Source organism: Leuciscus leuciscus (assembly GCF_965113295.1).
Source record: "Leuciscus leuciscus genome assembly, chromosome: 3".
Lineage (NCBI taxonomy): Eukaryota > Metazoa > Chordata > Actinopteri > Cypriniformes > Leuciscidae > Leuciscus > Leuciscus leuciscus.
This window is the reverse complement of record NC_138727.1, coordinates 18,304,716-18,319,809: the sequence shown is the minus strand read 5'-3', so window position 1 is coordinate 18,319,809 and position 15,094 is coordinate 18,304,716. Positions and strand designations below refer to the sequence as shown.

The following is a 15,094-nucleotide window of genomic DNA, read 5'->3' as shown; positions in this document are numbered from 1 at the left end:
GCCTGCTTAGTCAGTATCAGATGAAAGTCTTAGGCATCATAATATGGCAAGCCGATTTGGTAAAATGTTACCAAAGATACTATAGTTAGGTTTTATAGTTAGGAATAAGTGTTTAATTATTCCTGAAACCTAACTAGTATCTTTGGTAACATTTTATTTTAAGTCCTTGTTACAGTAATTACACAAGCAAGTACGGAGTAATGGTAAGTAACAACGTTACTATAGGGTTAGTTTGGTTTATGGTTGGTTGCTTGTAATTATGCATAATTTACTGTAGTTAGGCTTCTACAGTAAGTAGGGAAGGCCTACAACAGGGCTAAAGGCACACCTTAAGAAAAATATGCTTTTCGCTATTCACATATGTTTTATTTAATATTGATGTAGCAACATATTTTGTGTAAAAATAAATCATAAAAGTGGTTTGTAGTTCGCACTGCATCGTAATGCCGCCTTTCCACTGCACACGACAGCCATTGGACCGGAAGTCATTTATTTCCAAAGTTCGGGAGCTGCATGGAGTTCAAATCATATGCGAATGCGGAACATTTTGGATCCGATTTGAGCTTTGGATGCCTTGACATTTTTTAACTTTTGCGGCTAGACCGTATGCGACCAGCTGACCGGATGTGATGTATTATAATCAAAACTATGAGCGCTAAATTAGAATTACCAATATTTTAACACTTTAACTTTATTCTGTAAACACTTTTTTTTAAATATAAAATGGAGGTTATTAATGATTATGGCAGAACTAATTATTTTATATTAAATCAATATTTATGTTGATTAGCTCTATAAAATCTACTATGTTTTTATTTTAGATGTATTGAGGGTAATTTGTTTTGTGTGGATATATTCATAATATTCATATAATATTCATATATTCATTAAAATGATTCAATTTACCATGGTGAATAAGCCAAGGTAACGGTTGCTTCACGACCAATTTCAAAGTTCCGTGCGACTGCTGCTAGGGGGCGAAATGCAACGATTGTATGCGAATGTCTTGTGCACTGGAAAGGCGGCTTAACAGGGGTGAATTGTATGGCATCACATTAGTAGCTGCTTCTTATGTATCTTTAATGTATCGTATCGTTGGCTATGCATCGAGATGTGTATCGCATTGGCCTCAGTTATGGAGATGCACATCCCTAGTACCTTTAGCCCCAACAGCAGGGGCTCCTCAGAATCAACTTTGCGTTTCTGCCCACGATCGCGTCAAAGATCAGCCAAATTTCCATGTGGATCATCAAATGCGGTTGTTAAAGGGGTGGTATAATGCCCTTTTCACAAGATTTAAAATAAGTCTCTAATGTCCCCAGAGTGTGTATGTGAACTTTTAGCTCAAAATATCCCACAGATATTTTTATATAGCATGTTAAAATTGTCACTTTTTGAGGGTGAGCAAAAACGCACTGTTTTTGTGTCGTCCCTTTATATGCAAATGAGCTGCTGCTCCAGGCACAGAGGGCGGAGCTTCAACTGCTTGTGTCCTTTTACCTCACACAGACATGCACTGAAAATTTAGAATGTAGAATGCAACAGGACATTTCTGAATGGTTAATTGATGAATTTATGTAGCTTACGTGTAGTTATCTTTTAGTCATTGATTAGAATATTCTGTCATGATAATCTATAAATCGCGTTTCCCGGGGGCGGGGTTTATGTACATTTTAGGGTTGGTGATGTCACTAACCCGGGAGGAATGTCCTGTAGTCCCTACCAGCCATTTGTTGTAGTCCTTCAAAAGCAATTTCTTTAAAAGAAAATATCTCCCTTTTCTTTGAACTTTGAGCGTTGTAACTTTGCAGATGTTGTTTATGCTCAAACAGCAACATTACACACTAACCAAAGTTAGAAAAGTGAAATCATAATCATCCACCCCTTTAAGAAAAGTGCTGAGCTGAATGTGTGTGCCGTCTAGTGGTTTCAAAGAGAATAAAGTCAAATGCTCCTTATATCCCGCCTTTTGCCCCGTTGTACCCTATATGTGTAACAAGGACACTGCAAAGTAGTGTTATAGTGTTGCCAATTAAATCTAATAGTGGCTAGTATGTTTTTAATTTCCACTTGCTTTTCATTAGATACCAAGAAGGCCTACTTATTCCAGCAGTGATTATGTAATCAACTAGTCACTAGTAGCCTGCTTAATTCCTTGCTACTAATCATTATCCCAGCAGTATTATTCTATTGTTTCTTATAACAACTGACTAATAACTGACTAATATTATTTCTTATTTGATAATAGCATATTTGTAGATTAGATATGAGACATTATCTGCCCCAGTTGTTACCTGTAACACACTGTAACAGTGACTAATTGAATAGATGTTGATTGCTATTGGAATAAGTACTAGTATGTATCTAATTAATTGTAGAGTTGGCCACAAATACTCATGATCAAGCATGACATTATTATTTGATTCAAAATTCAGTGGTTACAGTGTAATGCTGAGTGGCACCTTGGAGCCCTATTCATCAGACAGCATTTACACTGCAAATGATGAGGATTAGTCAGGGGAAATAGTTCGCAACACGTTGAAGAGCTGCACACATACACATGTAGCACGTTCTTCCTGAATGGACCAGAACACAGAGTCTTTAGACAGGGTCTTTAACTATTTTTAACCTGATAAACAATGGTTGTTGGTGAATTCGGTCAAGCCAGTCCCAGTTAAGACAATTACAGTAATCTGTAGGAAGAGCAAAGAGACATGCAGTGGGAAAACATGATGCCTTATGTTTTGATTTTGCCAGGGCAATAAAAACTATTAATATGCAATAACAGGGAGGTGAAATTGTCTGATTTACACAGATAGAACATATAGATACAACCGATAGAAGTGAATTTTAAGGAATAAATGTTAAAACAGCTTGCCATAAATATATTTATTGAAATAACCTGTTTGAGATAATAATAATAAATAATTTGTCCTGTTATGCCTGGATGCGCTCAGTGATCCTATTCATGAATCATCATCATCATCCTTTTGCTATCTGAACCTGCAGAACCTATGGATATATTGGTTTGGATATGAAAAGATTGCGCTGGTTTGTTGTTAGTACGCTGGAGAAAGGGAGTCTGACCACTATAATAGCTCTGGAGAGTTCATTAATGCACAGATTTCCAGGTGTAATTCAAAAAGTGATATTTTTATCAGTGAGTTAATGAGGAGTGCATAGAGATTGGAATTGTGTGCAACGCACTGTACCATTGTATAACTGTCACATTACAGTGTATTGTGACACCAGGGTTAGCTGACATGTTTTTGAAAGCCTATAGACTGTTTAATGGCAGGTTTCACAGTGACAACTTACCCCATATCATGTGACAACATGCCCCACTAGTGGCTTCAATGAAGTGTCTTTTTTCCTAGGCAGTAACGTTCAGTATATATAGATCTTTTTTTGATTTATTTAGAAAATAACCTACATTTAAAAAATAACCTACCCTGAGACATATTTACTGGAGTAAAAAGTGTGACAAATAGCCCCTGTGTGTTTAAGGTCAGGCTGTTGGCAGGTGGATTTCATTGTGAGGTCAGCATGTTGAGCACTGAGGAGCGCTTGAGTAGAATAGGATTGCACAGTTAAGTCCCTGCAGCCTAACTAATTAGCCAATCTGCTCTATGAGTCACCTGCCCAATCAGGTAAGCTGATAATCTGAGTGCCATATGCTCAAAAGGTATATGCAATGTAAATGCCTGCTCCTGACAAAACATGCAAGTGAACAACCCTCAAACAACCCCAAAATAACAATTTTGTAACATTTCTAATTTTAAACCACCACATTCCTAAAAATAGGACATTTTAAGAAATGTGATGCCATTTTTAACTTGTAAACCTGGATGTGGATTTACAGACATAAATAGATCAAAAACAAGCCACTAACAGATACTTTGCTAAAGCATTCTTTGCAGATTTGTAACTCCTGATCTTATAGAAAGGTACTTCTGATGTAGAATTGAGCCTGGATTACTGGATTAAACAGCAGTAACATTGAGCACATGGTTCAGGTTAAAGGGCACTATATTTCTCCATTCCGTCTGTCTGCAACTCATTTTCAAGTCACAGCTCACAGGTTTGAACACAGATGGAGCATTTTGTCTGTGAAGGAATAGGTGGGTTTATGCTTAATAAACATAATACAGTTTAATCTACCGCATTTATGCTACTGTATCCGAGGAATGGACAGATGAAGGATATGAGGGATATTAATATACTGTACACAGTCTGAGTCTGTGGTTTAATCCGGGGACTCCCTCCATCTCAGACCAGATAAAGCTTAATATCACTGATCACTGGATTTAAAAATCTGCACTGTAATTGAAGGACAGGGAGATAAACACCCAGATATGACCCAAATACTGGCATTGTCTGTGTGTGTGAAGCACTATTAACTAACTTCATTCGTTTAATGTTTTTGAGTAGCTTGTTGTATCTGTGAGAAAAGGAGGGTAGGACTAGGAAGTGAGAGTGTGTAATGGGGGTTGGGGGGGGTGGGGGGGGGGGTGTATAAGGGTTTGGTAGAATAAGGGAGAAAACGGGAAAGAAAGCATTAGAGAGGGAGAGGGACCACTTAACTGCCAAACTGCAAGACCACTGTAAGAGGATTAACCATCTGCCATTATAACCAGTGATACCCTTTCTTGTTCGCCCCAGGATTTCTCTCATTCTCTCACTCTTTTATATAGTTTGAGATAAAGAGTTGTTATATCTCACACACATATCTGCCTTATAATTCTATAGTATATAAGATTCTCAACCAACACATGGACCTTTAAAATTCAAATGTTTGATTTTCATGGTAACACTATGTATTTGTGTACCTTCAAAGAGGTAATATAATTAAAAAGCTACAGAGAACAAATTAAACACATACAAAAAATGAAAAAAATTGTAATATACTAAATATACAAAAACTGTATATTCTGATTTGTTCACAGAGTTATGCCTGAAATATTCAACTCTTACTGTTTTTGGATGTAAATATATTTGTTTTGTTAATAATAATTTATTCTTGTGATGGCAAAGCTGGATTTTCAGCATCATTACTCCAGTGTTCACATTCAGTGTCATGTTATCTCTCAAAAAAATCATTCTAATATGCTGATTTGCTACTCAAGAAACATTTATTATTATAATCAATGTTGAAAACAATTGTGCAACTTAATATTTGTGTGGAACATTTTTTACAGATTTTTTTATTAATAGAAATGTCAGAAGAACAGCATTTATTTAAATATAAATCATTGAATTATTAAGATATGTACTGTCACTTTTGATCAATTTAATGAATCCTTGCTTAAAAGCATTAATTTCCTTCCCAAAAAAAAACAAAAAAAAGTTTTACTGACCCCCAATCTTTTTAATGGTATTGTATCTACAGTCTTTTACAGAGACTGATGGGTCTTTCAGTTTAGTCTTACCCTCCCTTAAACAATACAATTTAACATTAAGAAAAAACTGTAGTTGGTCAGACTTCTTCTTTCTAAGTGGACAGTTCTTCACTACAATAAACTAGTTAGTGAGGCTCAAATAGCCTATAAGTCAACTTTAAAGGTCCCATGACATGAAATTTTCACTTTCTGAGGTTTTTTAACATTAATATGAGTTCCCCTAGCCTGTATATGGTCCCCAAGTTTCAAAAAATTTCAATTGGTGTAAATCGAGCTTTTGCTATCTTTCTCTGCCTTTGAGAAAATGGAGGCTCATATGCGCTGATCTTGAATCTCCTCCTTATGACGTCATAAGGAGGAAATGTTACCTCCCCTGTCTCTGCTTTGCCCGCCCAGAGAATATTTTCCGCCCATGAGAAAATGAGCTAGGAAGTAGAACGCGCGTGCGCGCGATTTTAGTTTGTCCACGAGAGATATCATGGCTTTTGAGCGAGCGAAGCATAACAATTGCTCAATAATTGGATGTACAAATGAACACCGAAGGGTCAATACAGAGCTGGGCTTGCTGAACGTCTGAAACTAAAGTCTGGATCACTCTCTTTGGCTCAGCTACACACCTCGGACAAGTAAGTCAACTAATGATATATAAGTGTGTTGCTTTACTGTTTATGGTTACCTAGATTTTACTCGTAGAATGTGGCTGAAACATTAGCTATGCAGTTTATGTGTGTGAATACACACACTGTAACGCGAGTGTTGTACACGTCTTTGTTATTTGGATAACCGTTTTCCTGTTGGTTATATGGCGCGCGCGATATCCGCATTTCAAGATCGCAGAGCTTGATGTAATTGTAATAAGATAAATACAGACGTTACAGATCTCTCATGAAAAGGCAACAGTAGGTTAGCGTTAGCTACATGATGATAACTGTAAACCATCCGAAGAAAGTACCGTATCCAGACATAATATTTTAAACTAACCATTCGGAAACGTCCTGCTGGAGCCGCTGAGTTGCAACTTCTTCATCCGTTGCTTCTCCATCTGGATCAGATTCTGGGTCAAACTGAAATGCTTGAAAGACAGGGTTTCCGCGGAGTCATAAAAAGTCATAAAACGTCTTAAATTTAATAATCTGAATTTTAGGCCATAAAAAGTCATAAAAACGTCCGGATTTTCCATACAAGGTCATAAATTTCATTTAGCCACGTCTTAAATTGATATGCTCGTTCATTCGTTGGTTCTACCATTGCTTTTTCCCCCTGAAAATGCGCTGGCGGCATAATGTTAAATGCACAGGTTAAATGCGCCAAAAGCGGAACGCTCATTTGAAACGCGCGCCACACGAACCATTTACCCGCTCGGCTCCAAGTCCAAACGGCAGCGCAGCGCGAGCTCAATAGAACTGATGCGTTTACTCTGATCGTCTCGGTCACAAGATCCAGTGAGAAGTGCTTGAATTCAGCGAAGAACACACTGTCTCAGTGATTTAAACCAGTTTAAAGGCAGATTAAACAGCGCTGACCAACAGGAGAAACTCTGCACAACGATACAGTCTGAAGGCTTTTCCGTCTACAATCTCCCATCATTTATCATGGATTTACTGTAACGTTAGCCTAGTAATATTAACTGCACCATGTGGGATATACATATTGAATTTTATTATATTATTAGTGCTGATAATGTATTAAAGGACTAATGGAATATTTACAGTATTTAATAATGTATTTAGGCTACTGTTTTTCATACATTTCCTGAAGATATGTGCCATCAAAGTTAGGCAACACAAACCTGTTTCAAGACTTGGCCCCTATTAGCACATGCAGAAACTAAGTAATTATTTTCCCAATAAAGATATTTATTTTGTTAAGGACAAATGACAAATGTTTGAATGTCCTACCTCAGATTTGTGAAATGTTCACCTGTTTTAGCAAGTGTTTGTCATTATATTTTCTGACAATAAAGAGTAAAGTTAGTTTAAAACCACAATTAAAGCTCTGGTTTCTACAACTTTCACTTAGAAGTAACAGTCTGCCTTTAAACTTGAAAGAAATAAAGATTTGACATTTATCGTGATAATTATCGATATTGACTAATATAAAACAATTATCGTGATAATTGTTTTTGGCCATATTGCCCAGCCCTAACTGAAATCTCCCGGTCTATCACAATGGGAAAGTGTACATTTAACGAGCCATGGCTCAAAGATGGTGTGTTTAGTAGTTGGCTCAAGCCTGTTGCAAATAATCAGTATCAAGCATATTGCACACTGGGTAAGAAGGCGTTGGAGCTGTCTTTAGGCATTTAAATAATACATCTTGTTACTTTCAATGAAAGTCAATTAAAAAAAAAACTTTTGAAAGGAATTTTAATGATTTTTCGTAATTCGTGTAGGTCATAAATTTCAATCATAATGGTCATAAAAAGGTCTTAAAAAGTCTTAAATTTGACTGACCAAACCCTGCAGAAACCCTGGAAAGACTGCGTGTCTTCGTGCCATTGCTATATCAAACGTAAACATGCACGCCACGTTACCGTTGCGCAACATGGTCAAGGCCACACCCACCCTCCACCTTGCGCCGCCTTTCTCCTCCTCATTAGTATTTAAAGCTACAGACACCGAAACGGCCCATCTGAAGGAAGCTCATTCTGGGACTGGCTTGTAGTGGCTATAATTCTGCACTGAGGCTGAATTTTTGGAAAGAGATTTCAGATACAGTACTAGGGACCACTAATGACTATATTAAAGCCTACAAAAAGTAGCATGTCATGGGACCTTTAACACAGATATTGCTTGTTTGTAATCTTACATGTGCTTACATGCATAACTTAAACTATCAGGATAGACCTATTGGGTCAATTCATTATATAGTGGAGTGAATTCTGTTTTGTAATGATGTTATATTGTTTTGGCTGTGACCTGTAGTAAAGCAGTGCTGTTAGTGTTTTAAAGCACAGTCTTGGACTTGGCGTTATATTTTGGGTCATGTTCTGATCTCCCTGCAAGGTGTCATGCCAGAAAAAAATACCTGCTAAATTTAGTACAACTGTAAAGAAGCTTATGCTTTTTGCAAAGGTGCTTTAGGGTTAAGTGTTTGTTTATGTTTGTGCATGAGCATTACAGTGGGCAGTTCACTTCTGCAGTACTTTGCAGAATCGCAAGATTCTGCAAAGAGAAGAATTTTTTTACATTTACATTCACTCATTATATAATTAGATACATTCATATAGGTTCTTTTTGTGTGTGTGCATATACATGCTAAAAAGAGTATTGGAAATATTGTGTATTACTCATTATATTAGTGTATACTACAGTATGGTATTCCATATACTAGTATTCTATGGTCATGATGTTTGCTAAACTCTCTGAACCTAAACTTTATTACAGAAAACTTTCTGCATTTATATATTTTCATTAAGATATTATTTAGTATGTTTATAATTATCAGATCATTATCCTCAATCAATTCATTCATTCATTCAATTGGCTGTTTATTTTATTTTTATGTTTAAAATGTATTTAAAATGATTTGATAAAGATACTTAATGTCGTAATGAAAACATACAAATCCAGAAAGTTTTCTGGTGAGGAATAAGGTTCAAAGAGGTATATTTAATTTTGTGTGAGTTCTCCACTATTGCTATCAGTATCACCCTCACCTGAAAGAGGTGAGGTAAAGGCTATGTTTAGTTCAGATCAGGTAAAACGTGATAGATGAGACTGTGCTGTAGTTTCTTGTAGGTTTAAAAAATAAGTTTAAATTGAAAACTATTCCATTAAAAAAACTACCATTCTCAATTTTAAATTTAATAAAATTTGTGGTGACTTTAAGTAAAGTGCTTTTTTCACCAAGGTCTACTTACAATACTTAAAGGTTGTATCAGTGATTTCTGGCCCCCCCCCCAAAAAAAGATCACATTCATCTAATCTTTCCTAACAATCCGCTAGCTGCCCGCCCCATAAGCAGGCTGTCAAAAAACGCGTCTCTGTAGGGAGCCTAGGCTCTGAGATCTGCACTCAAAAACAATTGGTTTCACCAACCACTCAAAACCAAAACAAATAGTGTTCCAACCAATCACCGACAGGGGTGGGTGTTGTGAGGTTTTGAGCCAGCTTCTTCTTCAGCTCCGACTTCGCGTGCAGCCGTGCATGAGCACAAAACCTCACAACACCCATCCCCTGTCGGTGATTGGTTGGAACACTATTTGTTTTGGTTTTGAGTGGTTGGTGAAACCAATTGTTTTTTGTGTGGAAAGGCCTGAAATCGCTGATACAACCTTTAAGTGTGTGTGTGTGTGTGTGTGTGTGTGTGTGTGTGTGTGTGTGTAGAAGACTAATAATAGCAATCATGTACAGTAGAGTATAACCTAGATGGGAGACCTCCTGGGAAAATGTCTCAGGTTACGCATGTAATCATGGTTCCCTGAGAATAGGGAATGAGACGTTGCGTCCCCTTGGGGTCACTATGGGGGAATGCCTTAGGCGTGACCGGTGTCTGAAGTGGAAATCTAAACACGACAATGAACTTGACATTAGCAGGCCCATGACATCACAACAGGTGAGACCGAGAGTATAAAAGGGCACCTGTGCAATACGTCATCCACTTTTTGTCTGAAGGAGACGTGTGGAGGAATGCCGGAAGCATGGCAAGGGGACACAGAGTCTCGTTCCCTATTCTCAGGGAACCATAGTTACATGCATAACCTGAGATGTTCCCTTTCGAAAGGGAACTTGTGCTGCATCCCCTTGGGGTCGCTATGGGGAACGGAATACCCACGCTGCCATGCTAAAGGGATGAGTTCCCTATTGGCTGAGCTAAGTCAAAGGACTCAAAGGAGTCCTCATCCCTATGGTCAACACCAGCAGTCATAGACTGGAGCTTCTCAAGAACGGAGGCTTAAACCGGAAGCCTAACATCCGTAAGCCTCATATTCAAGCCAGCGTCCAAGGAGGCTCAAGAGAGCCTAACACTCAGAACCTCTATAGGCAGCCCTGAAGAGTGGAGGCCTCAATAAGAGGCCTACAACAGTAACTCCAGGGCAGTACAGAAAAAAGCTCAGAAAGGAGCTAAACTCAGTCTTGCTGGCCCGTGAAGCTCTGCAGAGTGGAGGCCTCATTATGATGACTTTCATAACGAGAGGAGGTCTAGCAACACTCACTGAGGTCAGTAGCTTGAACTAATAGCAACAGATCAATTACAGTTTTTTTCCAATTGCTAACATACTAAAATGACATGCACAGCACAATTATTTAAACTGGCACTCAGAGAGCAAAACCTCTTCTCAAGTCTCCAAAAGTCTAAACACATTTTCTGCTTTACACACATTTTGCTTCTCAAAATGGCACTTTTTAAATGCACTGAACACTGTTCTCTGCATAAGACACAACAATCTGACATAAAGTCACATGTTGGCCATTTAAAAACACTGCCATTCAAAATGACACTACATGAACTAATTGGCCAATACATGTGCCACCTGGCCAAACACCTCAATGGTTAATTATTACCACTTCAATCTTTGAAGTGAGTTTTTTGTTCAGTCCAATGTAAATATATAGGCCTATGTTGGTTATATATGTTCAATGTTGGTTAGACAAAAATCTGGTAATATGAATGAAGTATGTGCCATTTCAGTTTGATTTTGATAATGCTATATGTAGTTTTGGTTGCAGTAGTTCATTTTGCAGGATATATGAGGTATTTTGCAGTTTGGGTGTGTGGTTTTGTGAATTGTGTCAAGTATTTTGATAAAATCAGCCTAGTTTGCAAAATTGTGTGTTAGCAATTGGAAATAACTGTAAAGAACAAATATCTACTTGTTTCTCAGAACTCAACTTTCAACAGCAAACATTTGACTAAATCTTACTTGCTTTCTCACAAATGTTACACCTGTGAAAGTAATATGCACAGGGCAGCAGAACTTCCTTGTGCTTTGAAACAATCCAACTCCATGAAAATGTGAGTTTTTGAAGGTTTCTCGAATTTCCAGTTAGTAACCATCACATTTTATTTTGTTCTTCGAAATTTGTTGTTACAGATCTCATTGTTACGGTGGTCCAGCAGAACATGGGAGGAATCAAAGGGGATGATTACAAGAAGGTGTGTGTTTAGTTCTGCTTATTATTTATGTGCTTATATAATGGACACACTGTATAGGCCTATAATACAATATAAAAACATAACATATTGTATATAATATATTAAATGGAAGCACATGGTCCAATATCAGTTCCTTTTTTCTTTCTCTTCGCCATGCACACTGATGATGTCTCTTCAACTCTACGGCAATGCAGCCAGAGAATGTTGTATTCCTACTACAGGTACTGTTTAAAAATGACAATTCTAGTGACTTGTTCATGTCCAAGTTCATGTCAAGTTATGATATTTATAAAGAAATTTATAATGTGATCAAATATTGCATTAATCAATTAACAAATAATTTGTTCCTGACCCACATATAAAATACCATTGTAGCAATTCAAGCTTTGTTATCTTCATTTGGGGATTTACTCAGCGAATATTAAGATTAATTGCAATTAAATGCTCTCCTCTCCTCTCCTCTCCTCTCCTCTCCTCTCCTCTCCTCTCCTCTCCTCTCCTCTCCTCTCCTCTCCTCTCCTCTCCTCTCCTCTCCTCTCCTCTCCTCTCCTCTCCTCTCCTCTCCTCTCCTCTCCTCTCCAGGCTATCTACTATGAGCTCGGCTTCATAGTCCTGACAGTACTGGGAGTGTTGTTTGTGCTGTTCATGCCGATAGTGGGACTGTGTTTCTGCGTGTGCCGATGCTGTGAGAACTGTGGGGGTGAGATGCATCAGAGACAGAAGAAGAACGGCGACTGCTTACGAGGCTTCTACATGGCCACACTCATCGCTACCTCTGTCTTCCTCGCGTGAGTCTTCCTCTCCTTCAAAGAGTGTTTGTGACTCTTTATAACTATTCCACATGCTTCCAAAAGTGACTTGTTAACACTTTATTTTACAGTGCCATTGTTACATATGTTGCATGTAGTTACTATAGTAATAACTATAGTATAAATTATGCATAGTTACATGCAACTAAATGGTAAAAAAATGGTAAAATGGACTGCATTTATATAGCGCTTTCACAGACCCAATGGCCACCAAAGCGCTTTACAATATTGCCTCACATTCACCCATTCACTCACTCATTCATACACCGACGGCGGTGTCAGCCATGCAAGGCGATCCAGCTCGTCGGGAGCAGCTGGGGTTAGGTGTCTTGCTCAAGGACACCTCGACACTTGGTCAGGTGGAACCGGGGATTGAACCACCAACCTTCCGGTTTGTAGACAATCCACATGAACCACTGAGCCACTGCCGCCCAACTAACCCTAAACCAAACCAAATCTTAATCCTAACGCTATAGTAAGTACATGTTAATATTATTCAGTACTTAAATGTAGAATTACAGTGTAACAAAGACACCATATAATAAAGTGTAACTGTGACTTCTTATGCATCATGTTATAATGAAAGTGTCTAGTTTTGAATTTGTACAAATTATATTTTGGTCTTTTTTTCCGCACGGTCCAATAATCAGTGCCAGTTAACAGTAGTGGTACTTCCCCTTGTGTCAGTTGGACAGCATTGCCAGTGGATAATTATGGATAATATAAATTTTTTTGGTGAATTTTGTAAAATATATAAAACAAATGTTGATGTACTGAAAGTCCGCGTGAACCGGAAGTTGCAAACGACTTTTCTCCAGTGTTGTGACGTATTTCCAAGTGAAACGGTATATTGAACAGAGGGCTGGTTTTTACTTTAGCGCTCCTCCTCCATCTCTGCTCATAGCAGACTAACGGTTTGAGGGGAGTGGTTAAGCGTTTTCAACCCAAGCCGTCAAACTGACATCATCAGAAAAGGAACGCCATTCCAGTTACTTTTCAGATTTTGATTAAAGATTACCACGGCAAACAATTTTTTTCTGTGTATTAACTTGCACGGATTAATTGTTCACCATAAGACTAGTAAAATGCGCTAACAAAGTAAATAGGGTCAATTTTGATTTCATGTCGACTTTAATGACAGTTTTTCTGAATTGCTAAAACACATTTCTTGAAACCATCACACACTTTCTCAAAACCTTAAACACAAAACCAAATTTTCAAATCACATTCACAGAACCTCTGACTCTTCTGGCAAAATCAGACAATTGGCTCAAAACCATTTTATCTGTGCTCAAAATTAAACAATGCTCTCAGAGCAAACACACAGCGAGTCAAAATTATAAACACTACAGATCATTTGTTAGACACTACATAAAAAAATGGAGAACACAGAATCCAAAGCATGCAGTTACAAAAAAAAAAAGTATTTTATGTATTTTATTTATAAGTAAAAAGTAAATTTGCAAAAAGTACAAATTTTGCAATTACATAAAAAAATATAGTAATGACAACTTACGTGATAATGAGCTGATGAGTTGAATCAGGTGTGTTTGATTTGGGAGACAAAGAAAACGTGCAGTGTTGGGGGTACTCCAGGACAGGTTTGGGAACCACTGGTTTAGACTATTGAGAATTTGGTTCAGAGAATGGGGTTTAGTGTTTTAGCAATTCAGAAAAACTGTATAACTAAATATTATCAAAGTTCCTGTAAGGCAAGTCATTTCATCTTTGAAACGCCTCTCAGGCAGCTATTTCAGTCATTCAAGTGCAGCTTCTATCTCTTTGAATGGGGAAACATCAAATTCTACAAAGCTGAGTACAAATCTGACAACAGCTGTCTCATAAATTTTGTTTCTAAATGCTCAAATAATAACAAAAAACTGAATTTGTCTGGCTGGACCAGCTAATGCGCATATGCAGTCATAAACACATGTCTCAGAATACTGTGTATTTTTGGACTAAGCCATTTGCCGTAGTCAGCTGCGCTGTGCATTATAGGATGAGGAGAAATGTTTGTTGACATTTTGCAGCTCGCGGACAAACTTGGAGTTGTGAGGAGGTGCGGAGCCTGATAGAAATATTATTAACATTATTTTCGAGCCGCATCCTCGGTTCACTCTCAAATATTATTGTTTGTCTAAAGTGGTGTAGACAAACAATATGATAAAATATGACCACGGATACATTAAGCCCACGCAGTCGTCTCTCCATAGTAAACAGCGGCGTGTTGTCTGCCGGATTTTCCACCTCTTTGTTTACTTCTGGGAGTTCTGTTGGAATTTTCCCGCACGTTAATTCTGACCAAACGAAGTGCAGTTATGGAAATGCATTCCGAGTGATGTGGATGTTGTCACGTGACTGCATTTTGGTTCGTTTTATCAACTCATAAACTGATTCGGACCAGAGCGATCAGTGTGGTGTGAAAAGGAACCAAAACGCCTTAAAAACGCCTTGGTCCGGACCAAATGAACCGAACTACAGATGTGAAAGCACCCTAAGTCAACGATGCTGACTCGTCATCTCCGCAGTAGTGGACGCGCCTATATATGCACGTTTCATACTAATTACATAATCGGAGAATATTCATGTTCATTCAAATGTAAAAATCTCAAGCTTTAGTTAGATACTGTATATTTCTCATGTCTATGAGGCAAGTTTACGCTTTGTTTCAGTTAATTTATGTGATGCACTCACGTTCAAGACCGAATTAATTGACAGAAAGCGCCATTATCTTACAAAAACACAAAGTTTTGTGAGTTTACAAAAATAAAAGTAGACCCTTTACAA

The 15,094-nt window shown here is 37.8% G+C and overlaps 1 protein-coding gene across 3 annotated transcripts in view; it reads left to right on the top strand.

Moving 5' to 3' along the window:
• Nucleotides 1-15,094, top strand: part of prom1b (prominin 1 b) — a 41,352-nt gene that overhangs the window by 724 nt on the left and 25,534 nt on the right. For all 3 annotated transcript variants that reach the window (XM_082164584.1, XM_082164583.1, XM_082164582.1), the window contains exons 2-4: nt 11,437-11,498; nt 11,693-11,719; nt 12,081-12,286. In XM_082164584.1, coding sequence (XP_082020710.1) covers nt 11,437-11,498; nt 11,693-11,719; nt 12,081-12,286 — 295 coding nt within the window. The remainder of the gene's footprint in view (nt 1-11,436; nt 11,499-11,692; nt 11,720-12,080; nt 12,287-15,094) is intronic.